At 33.1% G+C, this 15,062-nt stretch overlaps 3 protein-coding genes across 4 annotated transcripts in view; 2 read left to right on the forward strand and 1 right to left on the reverse strand.

Annotated features, from left to right (window-relative positions):
• The window catches only part of LOC116339500 (probable Ras GTPase-activating protein), a 141,023-nt gene that overhangs the window by 56,756 nt on the left and 69,205 nt on the right, over positions 1–15,062 (reverse strand). The window lies entirely within an intron of this gene.
• LOC116339502 (acetylcholinesterase 1-like) lies at positions 4,779–7,971 on the forward strand. The gene is made up of 9 exons (XM_031765415.1): positions 4,779–4,893; positions 5,801–5,955; positions 6,031–6,751; positions 6,811–6,908; positions 6,967–7,080; positions 7,145–7,314; positions 7,399–7,497; positions 7,558–7,680; positions 7,753–7,971. The coding sequence occupies exons 2-9, from the start codon at positions 5,878–5,880 to the stop codon at positions 7,952–7,954; spliced, it is 1,605 nt and encodes a 534-aa protein (XP_031621275.1). The 5' UTR covers positions 4,779–4,893; positions 5,801–5,877; the 3' UTR covers positions 7,955–7,971.
• On the forward strand, positions 8,273–14,861 carry LOC116339416. Its single transcript, XM_031765275.1, has 19 exons — positions 8,273–8,476; positions 8,547–8,754; positions 8,816–9,334; positions 9,403–9,500; positions 9,570–9,689; positions 9,756–9,931; positions 10,091–10,213; positions 10,264–10,386; positions 10,444–10,603; positions 11,042–11,263; positions 11,321–11,462; positions 11,533–11,829; positions 11,898–12,188; positions 12,266–12,363; positions 12,436–12,555; positions 12,617–12,792; positions 12,868–12,981; positions 14,353–14,475; positions 14,541–14,861. Exons 1-19 carry the CDS (start codon positions 8,276–8,278, stop codon positions 14,716–14,718), a joined length of 3,489 nt encoding a protein of 1,162 aa, XP_031621135.1. The 5' UTR covers positions 8,273–8,275; the 3' UTR covers positions 14,719–14,861.

Genomic DNA, 15,062 nt, shown 5'->3' on the forward strand with positions numbered 1-15,062 from the left:
TGTGTGTGTGTGTGTGTGTGTGTGTGTGTGTGTGTGTGTGTGTGTGTTTGTTATTCACTTGAAATTATGGCATACAAGCGAGTTAGTACAATTCCACCTGTTGCCAATTTTGAGCTTACGTCGAGAGCAGACAAACTCAATTGCATTTTAATTCGTAAAATAGAGAGAATTAAGGTTTGCGAATTAAAGTATTGTATTCTTTTGTTGAATTTATGCGCATTTGACTGGATTAAGCCAGCATTTTTTGGTGGGTTTAACCACGATTAAAAAAATTACAAATTATATACAGTCATTGTTCTGATGTTGAGTAAAAAAGAAGAAAAAAACTACACATTTTCCCATTGCCATTTTTGCGTCGTCCAGTTCGTTGAATTTTTAATCAGCAAAAGAATACGACTGACACACACCCAAATAATAACATCACTTTGTATATTATTGTTGGCACTTTTACAAAAAATGGTGCTTGTTATTGACACGCAACTGTTTTCAGTGGCTTTTTTTTATTGTCATCTGTTTTGGATGATAAACACGCAAAGTCAGCAGTGTCGGGCGGATATTGTTTAGTGTGGATTCCATAAAATTTTCGAAAATCGTTAGAGAATTATCACATACGCTGTACATACAGTAGCAACATTTTCAAAATGGCATTTAATTCGAAGCAAATGAATCGCTTGTTATGGATCATTGTTCTCCAATTAGGTCTTGTTTGAATCGAAAATGGATTTAATTGATAGGCCACGTCTCGATATCTCTCTCCCCTTTTTTCGTTCAATAAATGTGTGCGTGTGACATATTTCAATTGTGCAATCATTTCTAAATTCAATTCCAAATTGGAATCAATAGATCTGATGGTGGCTTCGCGTTCATTCAATTCATTTCCATTGAAACTCGTTTTGCTGCTAAGTCATGAACTGCTTCCACGCTCGTAAAGCGCATTCTTGTTCATTTCATTGGATATGGCTATGAAATGCATTTTACAATAAAATCCGCAATTTTACGACGGTAAATGGCTCGCCTAAAAACTAATCGACTGCTCACACAGTTCAACGTATGTGTCTCGGTGTGTCAATGCAATAATCACCTCCAACGCATTTCGGTTGTTTTTCATATTTTTCTTTGTTGTTTTCAAATGGAATGTTTAAAACGTCTTTTTTTTCAAACAATATTTTTATATTTGAAATCACCATCGAAATGTAAATATCCATATAATTTATTGGTATACACACCGAAAGAAATGCCATAGTTGTTATGAATGAATGACACACACGGATCATTTGCCAACCCACAACACATTGTATGGCCAAACAAAAACCATCATCTTTTTTTGTACAAAATACGTTTGAGTCAAAGAACCGGCAGAATTGAATGCAGACTACTTTTAGGTGTTTCACATATTTTGTTGTTTCTGAAAGTGATATATGATTAAATGCTCCCACTTTATCAACTGTGAGAGCGAGAAGCATAGTGAAAATGCCATTATTTTGATGGAAAACTGAAATGCAAACATGCATCATCGACCCACAGATCTTTGTGTCAACATTATACAAGTAGATAATTATGACATCGTTTTGATAACGAAATACCAACTTCATCGCAACTATCTGCCGGCATTTCGAAGATTAATGCACTGTAATTTGTTTTTTAATCAACCAAAGTGAAAGATAATCGATCACATTTTGACTGTGATCAACGTGATCTGCCCATATTTTTCTTTATCACGAACACTGCATCAACGACCATCCGACGTCTGATTTACTGTCGGCCAGCTTAAGTGACAAAAAAATCGAAATAGTACACCTAATAAATAATTCTATTGAAAATATCGTTCGTAGGCGATCTATTCAAACACTGTATAACTGAAACGTTTTTGTTCTGTTGACTTTTGTACATGTGTTTCACAAGCAACCGAATTGTATAGAAATTGGCGTATTGGTTTTGTTGGTTTTCTATTCACCTTCATAGCTTCATGGTCCCGGTGAAAATGAAGGAATACACATGTGCGTGTTGTTGACGTATCAACTGTCACTTGTGGTTGCATATATTTGACCCATATATTTTATTTAGTTTTCTAATCGAAACGAAGAGTTTTTTTTTTCAACAATGTTGCATCGCAACGTGCCTTCATTACTTTCGTTTTAGTCACAACGGCAAATGTAAACAGTTTTACATGCTTCGTACAAATGATATATATTTAAACATTTAGCTCGTTTATTTTACTTTTACTTGCATCTCACGGTGCTGTGAGCAATGACACTACAAACAGCGACACAAAATGAATTATGGTGCATTTGAACGCAACGAAAACGAAATGGAAAATGAGATAAAATGTATGCAACAAAATGGAAAGAATATATGCGATTGAGACAGAGTGAATGTGACAACAACAGTTGTCGTTTGAAAAATATTAAATTTTACGTATTTATTATGTTGACATTGTTACGTTTTCATTTTATAAATAGCCATATCGAATTGCGCCGTTTTTCTTCTTCTCTTCGAAGTGCTTCGGTTCAAATGCGGCTCCATTTTTGTCGAAAACGGCCAAATGGTTGTCGAAACAAACCACAACGACAATATTTTATTGGTTTAAGATCCGATAAAAAAAAGAGTCGCTTGGAAATCGATCGCTTGCCAAGTGGCTGCATTCTGCCATGCTTTATTGTCTCGCATGAAAATTAATTCATTACGTTGTTCACATCTAGTTAAGATCGACCAGCAAAAAGAGAGAAGAAAACTACAAATGACTTTGATATTGAGGGCAATGCAAGTTATTAATTAACCACATTTTCTATTCATATGGTGATGTTGAGAGCGTGAAATGTATGCATCTAGTCGTCGGACAAGGAAAATTTATGCGATCGATGTCAACATTTTATTTTGAATAATTTATATTTAATGCTGTAATTTCTGTTATAAACAAGATATTTGTTCACACGAGCAATATTTATGCAAATCAAGCCAGTTCTCTTTCCATGTCATCGCAGCGATGCAATCGTGAAAAAAATAAACGTTGACGCAAAATTAATTGTTCAATGTGGCACGCTATTAACAAAAGTCAACAATTACGCTTCGATTTTATTTATTTATCAAAATTCATTTGCACCACACCCCAAAAATAATGTTTCTGTTCGATTTTGTTGCGAACAATTGCTTCGCGCATTTTCTGCATTTGATTTATTTACGTTTCGCATTTATTTAATGTCAACAATCTTTCACTGGTGGAATCGATTCTTATTGAACATGTGGCTTTTTTTCAACACATTTGAATATTGAATCAAATCAATTATAAATTTTGCTTAGTTCTCAAAACGCCCATCATTTTTGAAGCGCACTTAAACTATCTCACTGTATTTTGAATAAATCGTCTGCCGTACTTTGTTTAACGTTGTTGACGTTTGATTTTCGTTCGCATTCTGCTAAAAATACTGTTTACTATCGCTATACTCTAATTAAAAATGTTTGTTTCAAGGCAATGCCGTTCTCAAATCACTTGTTTATTATCTTGTGCATGTGCGAGTGAGCTGCAAGAAAAAAACAAACGTCATTTAGCGTTTGTATCGTATATTTTCATTTCTTTTTCTTTCTTTTCAAGCGCTTGTGAACACATCCATTTGAGACACTCAAGTCACGCATTTGCACAATTTGAATGGCAAATAATAATCATATTCACGATGACGATTGGTTTGGCACATCGAAAATATCGCAATTGATGACATTCACCATGAAATATTCATATTCACATTTTTATTTAAATTATTGAAAATAATTTGCTAATGCACTTGTTCACTGTTGGCATGTTTTAATTATTATTTGGCGCAAATAATTTTTTTATACATATTATAGAGTCTAATAAATGAATTAAATTATTTGTCATACTTCATACTGAATAATGTTATGAATGTTATTTTTTTTCGTTTGAATAAGTTATTCAAAATGAACTGTGTGCACAAAAAACCAAGGGGCAAACTACTACAGTTTTGTAATTCTCATAATTCAATCTAGTACCTCGATAATTCCAAATAATTCTGTATAATTCCATACAATGCCGCATAATTCTCAATAGTTTTTGAAGTGTTTTAAATAGTTGCAACTAAACATGTTTATTTATATAATTTTTTTCGATGAATATTCATTTTTCAATGATAACATTTTCCATATTTTTTGTTCAAAGTTAGAATATTTAAATATTTTGTTTGAATTCATTTCATTAGTTATCATCGATTTCACAAAGCAAAACATTCAGCGCAAAAGAGAACTGGCAATTGCATCTGAACTGAGTGACAACTCTAATACATGCGCACACTACTCCTCTTCGTCTCTGTGATGTAAACGCTTAACGTACATGTCCTGATTGTGCATGTATTGTTTCTTTCACACAATCGCTTCTCTGTTTTGCATTGAATGTTTTGCTCCGTAAAATCGATGACAACTAATAAAACGAAATCCAACAAATTATTTTAATACAAAACTACACACACTTTTTACTATTAACAAAACTGTGGAAAAATGTTATCATTAAAATATGAATATTCATCGAAATTTTTTTTATAAATAAACAACTATTTAAAACACTTCAAAAACTGTTGAGAATTATGCGGCATTGTATGGAATTATACGGAATTATTTAGAATTATCGGGGTACTAGATTGAATTGTAAGAATTACGAAACTGTAGTAGTATGCCCCTTGCAAAAAACATATGACCATATGTTTGGAATACTATAATATGCTCGGTTTATGAAGTTTGCGCTGCAATTTTCGATTTATTCGCAATAAACGGTTTGGTGATTTTATCAAGTATATTCTATAACTGTACATTGACTACTAGAACAGTAGCTGTGACTGATGAAAATAAATTTCTGACCATTAGATCGAGTGGCTTTAGAAATTGAAAATGGTATTTGACAAAATATGTAATATGTACCCCAGCTTACAGAATCAGGTCAATCTTAGACACTTTCGAATATGTTAGCAAATACCATCGTCCGTTTACACTCATTCCTGTCAAGGGTGCTTAAAGCAAATGTTTCTGAATGTTTGTGTAATGAAAATTTCTCAATGAAAATTTAACGTGTTTAAAATTTAGCAAGCACGGTTCAGTTGATTATTTTGATCATTTCATGCTTACATATCATAACATCCTCTATTTTTTAAAGTGATTAATTTCAATTTCAAAATGTAATATTCTGATAAAACGATCATTTTGAGATTTGTTTTTCAAACAACATTGAAAAACAGTAATTAAGAACTAGCTCGTTTATTTGGACTAATAATTCAAAAATACAATTAGTTCTGCTAAAAATGATACACTGTGGCATGGAAATAAAATTGAAAAAATGTTTATGGCATTTGGAAGAATTGATGTTTCATGGTGACATTAGCATCTTTATTATTTTCATTTATTTTGGCTCGCATTACGCCATTTATATGAACAATCAACAAAATTGATACAAATCCACCACAAATATTGTCATAGACAACATTTCCTGAACAAATCGTATAAAAATTGTACAAATTACTCACTCATACCATTGTGACATTTACAACTGATTGGAACAAAATTTGATGGTTGTAAATTCATTTTTGTTACACATACACGTAACTTCCGATATATGAGATAAATATACAAAACAAGAGCTGATTAATCTGATTGTAAGCTAATACGATGCTATATAAAAAAGTATCTGAGTGACATCTAATTCAGTATTCGATTTGGTTACATCAAAATAAGTTCACTATGAAAAATTCCACTAGATCAAACACTTATTTGTATACTTGTATACTTTTAATTTGTATTCACTTAGCATCGAGTGCAGTGATTGAAAAATATCGAATCGTTGAAACGAAATCTGGGAAAGTTCGTGGAATAAATCGAACAACAATGCTTCAAAATATTGATTTTTATGCATTCAAAGGCATTCCATATGCACAGCCACCAATTGGAGAATTGAGATTCAAGGTAAGCATTCAATTTCAATTATATGTATATAGATGATTTGTCATTTGGCTTCGAACAACATTTTTGAACAAATAGGCACCTGAACCGATTGAATCATGGCCAAATGTTCTTGATGCTTTTGAGCATTCAGACAGCTGCCTTGGTCAAACGTTTCTAAGTTTTGGCCATAAAAAAAGTGAAAACTGTCTCTACTTGAATGTGTATGTACCATCCGCCACGGCAAAACCTGATAACAAACTAGCGGTTATGTTTTGGATACATGGCGGTGGATTTCTTGAACTTTCTGGTGACGAAAGTTACTTTGGTCCCGATTTTCTAATCGAACAAAATGTCATATTGGTAACAATCAACTATCGGCTGGGTGCTTTAGGATTTTTATCGCTTGACACGCCCGACTATTCGGGGAATATGGGGTTGAAAGATCAACAGCTTGCTTTGAAATGGATACATGAGAATATCGAATACTTTTATGGTGACAACAAACGAATCACAGTCTTTGGTGAGAGTGCTGGTGGTGTTTCAACTCATTTCCATGTCCTATCAAGCGAATCACGAAAGTATTTTCATAATGCGATTATAATGAGCGGAACAGCTCAAAGCCCTTGGGCATTGTCCAATGAAAAGAATCACATATCCGTGGCGAATCATATTGCCGAAGAACTGGGAAATACAACAAATTCAATGGATGAACTAATTGATTTCTTGAAATCAGCACCAGCCGATAAACTCGCCAGTTATATATATCTGGATGACTTTATCGCCATAAATCGATTTAAGTTTGCTCCAGTTATCGAAAGTAATACTTTAAATACAATTCAATAAATGGTGACACTCATTTCTTTTGCTTGATTTTAGGAAAAGATGCAAAAAATCCATTCATGGTTGAGCCTGCACACAAAATATATCGTACATCAAATATCAATCGAGATGCTATTTTTTATCACACCTCACATGTATGTATGAAATTGCATATTTAATTTTACGTCAATGCGATTTTTCTTTCTTTTCAAGGAAGCACAGGCCTTTCTAGTCATTTATCAAAGATTCATTAACGATTGGGAACCAACTATCAATTTTACCATATCGATGCCTTCGGATGACTTTAATTTTCCCGTAAATTCTTCAGTAAGTTTTCAGCTCAATTTGGTTTTATCAAAAACATTACCAGCAATGTATCTGAATATTGTAGGAATATTCTCGAATCACAAAATTAGTTCGAAAATTCTATTTCGGAAATGAATTGATCAATGAAGAAACCTTATCACAATTGACCGAAATGAAAAGTGACATTTCGTTCATCTATCCCAATTACAAGACGATGGATTTTCATCGACAGAAAGCAAACACGTACTACATACGGTAATTAGTCAATTTCTTTTCTTTACCTTTTGTTCGTTCGTCATTTTAGTTGTGATTCATTGCATTTTATTCTTTATCCAAAAGGTTTTCCGTTAATTCAACATTAAATTTGTTTAAACGTCAACTAAATATTATGGATATACCAGGAGCTTCACATTCCGATGAACTGTGTTACATATTTAGGTAAATAACAAGCAATGCTTTAATATTTAAGTGGAAATTAATAACATTTTTGCGCCACAGAAATCATTTTTGCGATCGCTTTTTAAATGATTCACTCAAAAATGTGGAAAACAAGGAATCCGAAATTGATCTACGAACAATCGCTTATATCACGAAATTATTTTCAAATTTTGCAAAATATGGGTATGTTTTGGCGTGAATATCGACAAACTTTTAAAATAAATTGTGATTTGATTGATGACATTCACATTACAGAGAACCAACACATAAAAATAATTTAATCCCCGGATACCGTCCCATAAAAAGTGGTGAATTTAATTTTCTGGATATTACCAATGATGGCCTGAAGTTGGGAGTGAATCCAAGACAACGTGTCATGGATTTTTGGCATCGAACCGAAGTTCAAGCTCAACGACTTATGATTGAAGCAAATAAACAAAATGAAACTTCAAATTAAAAATGAACGAAAACATTCTTTAAAATGTATTTGTCATAAAGTGCTGTTAAATTAAATGCACAAACTTTTCGTTTTTTTTTCTCTTTTAGATTTTTAATCAGCAATATATAAAAAAATACTTTTTTCTTCAATTAAATAAAATCATTTGATTTAATTTCATGTTTTTAGACTGACAATTGGTGCTTTCATTTAAAAGTAGCAATTTTTTGAAAAAAAAAAAAAAAAAAAAATGATGATGATTTGTAGAATTTTAAGTCGGCGTCTAATAAAATGACCGTACAAAGTAGACTTGAACATAGTATCAAATGTTAGCTGATCGATATGAGTGCTTTATTATTTGTGTTCACATTTTTTGTGGTTTGTGCACCGAGAGTGATAGTAACAGAAGAGTATCGAACAGTTGAAACGAATTGTGGTCAAATTCGTGGTATTAAAAAATCATCTCTTCTGAAAAATGTGGATTATTATTCATTCAAAGGTATTCCATATGCGGAGCCACCGATCGGAGAGCTAAGATTTAAAGTCAGTTGTTTTCCGTGATCATTTTCCGTGATCATTGTGATATATTTCGGAAATTTTCCAATTTAATTAGGCCCCAGAACCGATTCGAGAACCATGGTCAAATGTTCTTGATGCATTCGAGCATGGTAACACATGCATTCGGCCAAATACAATTTCGAATGATGACTATCCACAAGATGAAAACTGCCTCTTCTTGAATATTTATGTACCAGCCAGTGGTAAATTGGATAATAAATTGGCTGTAATGTTTTGGATATTTGGCGGTGGTTTTTTTGATGGTAAAACAATTCAATTATAATTTAAGAGCCGAAACAAAATATGAATCCCGATTACTTTCAGGGACCGGTAACGATGATATATATGGTCCCGATTTTCTCATCGAAAAGGACGTAATTTTGGTAACTATTAACTATCGTGTGGGAGTATTTGGATTTCTGTCATTCGATATGCCAGAATATTCGGGAAATATGGGCTTAAAAGATCAACAATTGGCATTAAAATGGATTTATGAGAATATCGATCAATTTCACGGTGACAACAAACGAATCACTGTCTTTGGTGATAGTGCTGGTGGTATATCGGCACATTTTCATGTGTTATCAAATGAATCAAGACAATATTTTCGTAATGCAATCGTAATGAGTGGAACGGCAGATAGTATTTGGTCATTGTCCGAAGTGCATAATCATACGTCATTGGCATTTCAAATCGCTGATGCATTGAATGAAACAAAAACCACAATTGAAGAGTTGATTGAATACTTCAAAACGATACCCGCGGAAAAAATCAAATACACAGCAATGCATGAGAGTAGTTTTTATCGAACAATGAATTTCAAATTTTCGCCGATTATTGAAAGTGCGTTGTCACAACAAATCTATAAAAAATATTGTGTGATTGTCATTTTTTGCTTTGTTTCCAAATAGAAAATAATGCAAATCATCCATTCTTGGTGGAATATCCGGAAGAAATCTACAAAAAGTCCAACATTGATACTGACATCGTATTTTATCACACTTCTTTAGTTAGTATCACCGCTTAAATTGTTTTTATTTCGTGTTTTTTCTATAGTTTTTTTTGTCTTCTTTTAAAGGAGGCTATCTATTACTTTCTATATATTTATCCATTTATGCAGTACAAAATATGGGATTTGGAGAGTAATTTCACTCTAAAGTTACCGTTTCGAAATTTCAATTTGTCATTCGAATCGAATGTAAATATTTATAATTTATCCAATGAATTCGAAATAAATTTCTTGATTTTCTTAAATTGAACATAGGAATACCGTGAGTTGGCAAAACAAGTGCGACAATTTTACTTTGGGAAGCGTGTTATTGATGAAAGCACTGCGATGCAATACATGGATTTAATAAGTGATATCAATTTTGTTTATCCAACCGCAAATTCAATTCAACTTCATCGAAAAACATCAAATGGGCGTGCATTTTACATTCGGTAAATTCAACGACACATAATTCGACTTGTTCGTGTTTTTTATGTTTATACTCATTTGATTAACATTTAATGCATCAAATAAGGCAGAAATTACGAGTCATTCTTTCAATTACAGTCTATATTTTGCAAACAATTTCCGATTATACTTGTTTCAACTAGGTTTTCTGTGGACTCTGAATTGAATTTCTTGAAGGTGCTTGTGCCAGAAAAAATCCATCATTCAAATCGAGCGCACACACCAGGAGCATCTCATTATGATGCAGAATGTTATCTTTTCCGGTAGTTTGTATTTTAAATTGAAAAATGATGTTTTTAAATGCGTATTTTTGCAGTTGCAATCTTTACCAAAACTATTATGACGCTGTTTTGAAAAATGTGGACAGTGAACAAACGAAAATTAGCCGTAACACCATTGAATATATGACCCGTCTATTTTCCAACTTTGCTAAGCATGGGTATTACATGATTCACACCGCTTAAGATAAACAAACTTGCAATTTGGTTATTTTTAGAGAGCCAACATACAGAGATGAATTGATCTCAGGTTTTCAGCCAGTTCAAAGTGATGTATTTAATTATCTTGATATCAGCAATAAAGGTTTAAAGCTTGAAATAAATCCAAGGGAAAAGGCTATTGAATTTTGGAGTCAACTTAAAGCAAATGCACAGAAATAATCATGGACAGAAAATCGAAAACAATCATTTTGAATGAAAATCTGAATGCATTATTACTGTTTATTTGAACGAAGACAAATGGATCGAAGCTTTTGCATCACTTCCAGAACTGAACCGGCTAGAATATTCGTGACCTTAAGAAATTTGTCAAAATAAAACTGCAACGTGCCCATACATTTTTTATATGAACTCGAACATATTGCTCTTTTACTTTAACAAATTTCCTGAGCTCACAATATATTCTAACCGATTCAACTAATCATTAATTTAAATACATAACATTTGTTAACGTAACCCTCAAACATTTATACGCCCACATGAATTAAACAAATTATTTTATCATTCAAGATAATAATGAATTTCGAAATAAAAATAAATGTTGATCACCAAGAGTATATATTGTTTCGTGTATTCAATTCGAAGTTCAGTATTTGATTTACGGTCATTATGTGTGTCTTACGAATTTTTCTAGTTCCATTTATCGTTTGTGTATCGTTCTCTTGGACGAATGCAGTTGTTGACGATTATCGAACGGTTGACACGTTCGATGGCCAAATTCGTGGCATTCGAAAAACGACACTTATGAAAAATATAGATTACTATTCATTCAAGGGTATACCATATGCGGAACCCCCAGTCGGAAAGTTACGATTTGAAGTTTGTTAAATAGAAACGTTTACGTATTCGAAATGCTTGTAAATTTCCTCGTTTTAGCCACCCGAACCGAAAAAACCATGGTCACCGAAAATTCACGATGCTTTTGAATTTGGAAACGTTTGCTGTTCAGAGACTGGAATTCCTTTTGGTGATTATCCAAAAGATGAAAATTGTCTTTTTTTGAATATCTATGTCCCAGGTAAGTTTCAAATACCAAATGGCCCATTTTAAATGAAACTTAAATATTCTTGTTTTCTTTCGATAAATAGCTCATGCAAAACCCGACAATAAACTTGCTGTCATATTTCTTATGCATGGCGGGGGGTTTGTTGAAGGAAATGGAAACGACTTTTATAATGGCCCTGATTTTCTTATGGAACAAGACGTAATTTTCGTAACGATTAACTATCGTTTGGGTGTATTTGGATTTTTATCACTCGATACACCCGAGTATTCGGGTAACATGGGATTGAAAGATCAACAATTAGCATTGAAATGGGTACACAAAAACATTGGACATTTTTATGGTGACAATAAAAGGATCACATGCATAGGAGGAAGTGCTGGAAAGTGCATCGTTAATCGTATAATTTTATTTATGAACATTTGAAACAGGTTAACTCTTGATTTACAGGTGGAGCATCTTGTCATTTCCATTTATTATCAAATGAATCACGACAATTTATTCATAACGCAATTTTGACAAGTGGAACAGCTGAAAATATTTGGTCATTTGGTAGCCAAAAGGATATGATATCTGGGGCGTATGAGTTCGCTGCTGATTTGGGGAAACCACAAAATTCTGTAAATGAATTAGTTGACCTTCTCAAATCTGTACCGGCAGAAGATATAGTAAGACAGTGGCCACAAGATCTTTCAAACTTTTATAGGACATTATATTTCCCAATTGGTCCAGTTATTGAAAGTTAGTAATTCACTAATTCTTCACTATTTCAGTCCTATGTCGAATATTCAATTTTTTTGGGGGTTGTATTATTACAGGAAGTGATGCGAAGAAACCATTTATGGTTATTTCACCGCAAAAAATATTAGAAACATCAAACATCGATACCGACATCATATTTTCTACTGATTCCTTAGTTAGTGTACAAACAATCATTTTGAACATTCGCGAAATGTGTAGCATATTTTTTTATCTGCATTTTCGATAGGAAATGTTGGGATTATTCACAACTCTATACGTATTGAAACAATATGATGTCTATGATCTGGATACTAATTTTACATTGAAATTACCTTTTAGATATTTTAATTTTTCATTTGAATCGGATGTAAGCATTTTTTTATTTGATTGAAACACTTCATGAAATAGTGATAATTTTATGATTGTAGCAATATCGTGAAATAGCCAATGAAGTGCGTAAATTTTATTTTGGAGATGCTGTGATTAACGAACAAATGATGATGGAGTACATTAATTTATTAAGCGATTTAAATTTCGTCTATCCCAACTATAAGGCAGCGAAAATGCATCAGAAAAAATCAAAGGGCAGAGCGTTTTACACACGGTAAAATTAGTGCTAGATTTTCAACATGGAATTTTTTATTATTTCGAAGATATTTATTTTTTAAATATATTTCAGATTTTCTGGAGATACCAAGCTGAATGTGTTTAAGGGATATTTTGTAAAAGATTTTATGAATATTCAGAATATTCCTGGAGCAGCTCATGTTGATGAAACTTGCTATGTGCTTAGGTAATTATACTTATTTCAATAAAAAAAATTATATGTGTTTATTAGCGTAATTAATTAGTAATACGAGGGTTGCTCCATAATTTTTTTTAAAAACATATATAACACAGTTGTTTTTTGTCGAAAATGGTTTTATTGTTTTTCAAAATATTCCCCGAGATGATCGATACACTTTTGCATTCGATGAAACCATTTGTCATAGCATTCGTGCCACTCCGAAACTGATATCTCCAAAACGTGTGTTTTGAACGCTTCAACTGCTTCTTCTGGTGTCGAAAATCGTTGACCACGTAGTTTTTTCTTCACGCTTGGGAACAAAAAAAAGTCATTGGGTGCCAGGTCAGGACTGTACGGTGGATGACCCATCAGTTCGATGTTTTGACCGGTCAAAAATCGAGTAGTTTGAAAAGATGTGTGAGAGCTCGCATTATCGTGATGAAGAATTATTTTGCGACGGTGGTTGTTTTTTCTTATTTCACCAAACACTTCGGGCAAACAAATGGTGGTATACCAATCAGAATTGACGGTCTTACGATCCTCTAGTGGAACGGTTGCCACATGACCACTTCTCCCGAAAAAACAGGCGACCATTCGCTTCGAAGTGCTTCTTGCTCGAACAACTTTCGTTGGGTTATCTTCATTTTGGAAGACCCATACAGTCGACTGCTGTTTCGTTTCGGGCTCATAGGCATATATCCACGATTCGTCACCAGTGACGATTTTATTAACGTCTTTTGAAGCACCACGATTGAATTTCTTGAGCATTTCTTTACACCAACTCACACGAGCCATTTTTTGTTCATCGGTCAATTTATGTGGGATCCAACGAGAGCAAATCTTTTTTACGGCTAAATGTTCATGCAAAATTGTATGTATGCTGTGGGATGAAATGCCCAAAGATGCCTCAATCTCACGGTAGGTCACATGACGATCTTCCATAATCAGTTTTCTGACAGCATCGATGTTTTGTGGCACAACAGCCGATTTTGGACGACCTGTATGAAACTCGTCTTTGAGCGAACTACGACCGCAACGGAATTCTCGGTACCAGTTATAAATTGTCTGAAGGGTTGGTGCTTCATTGCCAAAGGCCAAATGAAGTCGATCGAAACACTGTTGTTGAGATAATTTACTTCGAAAATCGTAGTAAATCATTTTACGAAAATCTTCACGTGTAAAATTCATTTTTTTGTTGAGTCGCAGTTTACCAGTCACTGTAAACAATACAAATAGCGTTCGTACGACAAAAGGTTCAGGGCACGAATACATACCAAAACATCAAACTTTACGAATATGACAATGGTTTACATCGGGCAACACTATAAGTACCATTTTAAAAAAAATTATGGAGCAACCTACGTAATTGATTCGTAGATGTGCGTTTTTACAAGATTATTATGACGAAATGCTGCAGAACATCGATAGCGAACAATCAAAAATTCAACTTCAATTGATTGCATCGTTAACGAAATTGCATTCAAATTTTGCAAAATATGGGTATTTGAACAAATGAATGTTAATTAATATTGAATTTAATGTAAATTACTCAATTTTTTATTCAGAAATCCAACTCATAATAATGAACCCATTGAAAACTTCGATCCGATTGATGGAAATGAGATTAAATTGCTTGATATCACCAATGATGGATTGCAAATAAAACAAGAACCAAGAAAAAATGCAATGGAATTTTGGGAAAAACTCGAAGAAAAAGCGCAACGATTCATTCAAGAGTCTTGACTTGAGTAAAACCGCCGAATAGGTGATCGGAAAAATTGGGTCCTTTTAACACATTTTTATTTCTTCAACCTTCACGACCTACTACTTTATATTGTATCCATTGGAAAATAAAAAGTAGCACATTTATTTTCGATTTCAATAGATATCCAGACTTAATGTTTGATACAAATTTATATGGATTTTTTACATCCATGTCTAGAGCAAAGTAGCGGTTTCTGCATATTTCACGCATTAATTTCCAATTCACGTTGAAAATTGTTGAGTTTTTAAAACATGTCTGCATCGTGACAAATTCAAAAGCAAATTTATGGTGATGCACATCATCACCGTAGTACACTTGAGTG

This window comes from Contarinia nasturtii, unplaced genomic scaffold, assembly GCF_009176525.2.
Source record: "Contarinia nasturtii isolate CC-2019 unplaced genomic scaffold, AAFC_CNas_1.1 Cnas_scaffold_533, whole genome shotgun sequence".
In the NCBI taxonomy this organism is placed as follows: Eukaryota; Metazoa; Arthropoda; class Insecta; order Diptera; family Cecidomyiidae; genus Contarinia; species Contarinia nasturtii.

Coding starts and splice junctions, on each gene's coding strand:
- LOC116339502 (XM_031765415.1), top strand. CDS start 5,878: ATGCTTCAAAATATTGATTTTTATGCATTCAAAGGCATTCCATATGCA. Junction 7,081..7,144: donor ATTTTCCCGTAAATTCTTCA/GTAAGTTTTCAG, acceptor TGAATATTGTAG/GAATATTCTCGAATCACAAA. Junction 7,498..7,557: donor GAACTGTGTTACATATTTAG/GTAAATAACAAG, acceptor TTTGCGCCACAG/AAATCATTTTTGCGATCGCT.
- LOC116339416 (XM_031765275.1), top strand. CDS start 8,276: ATGAGTGCTTTATTATTTGTGTTCACATTTTTTGTGGTTTGTGCACCG. Junction 8,755..8,815: donor TGGCGGTGGTTTTTTTGATG/GTAAAACAATTC, acceptor GATTACTTTCAG/GGACCGGTAACGATGATATA. Junction 11,830..11,897: donor ATGCATAGGAGGAAGTGCTG/GAAAGTGCATCG, acceptor CTTGATTTACAG/GTGGAGCATCTTGTCATTTC.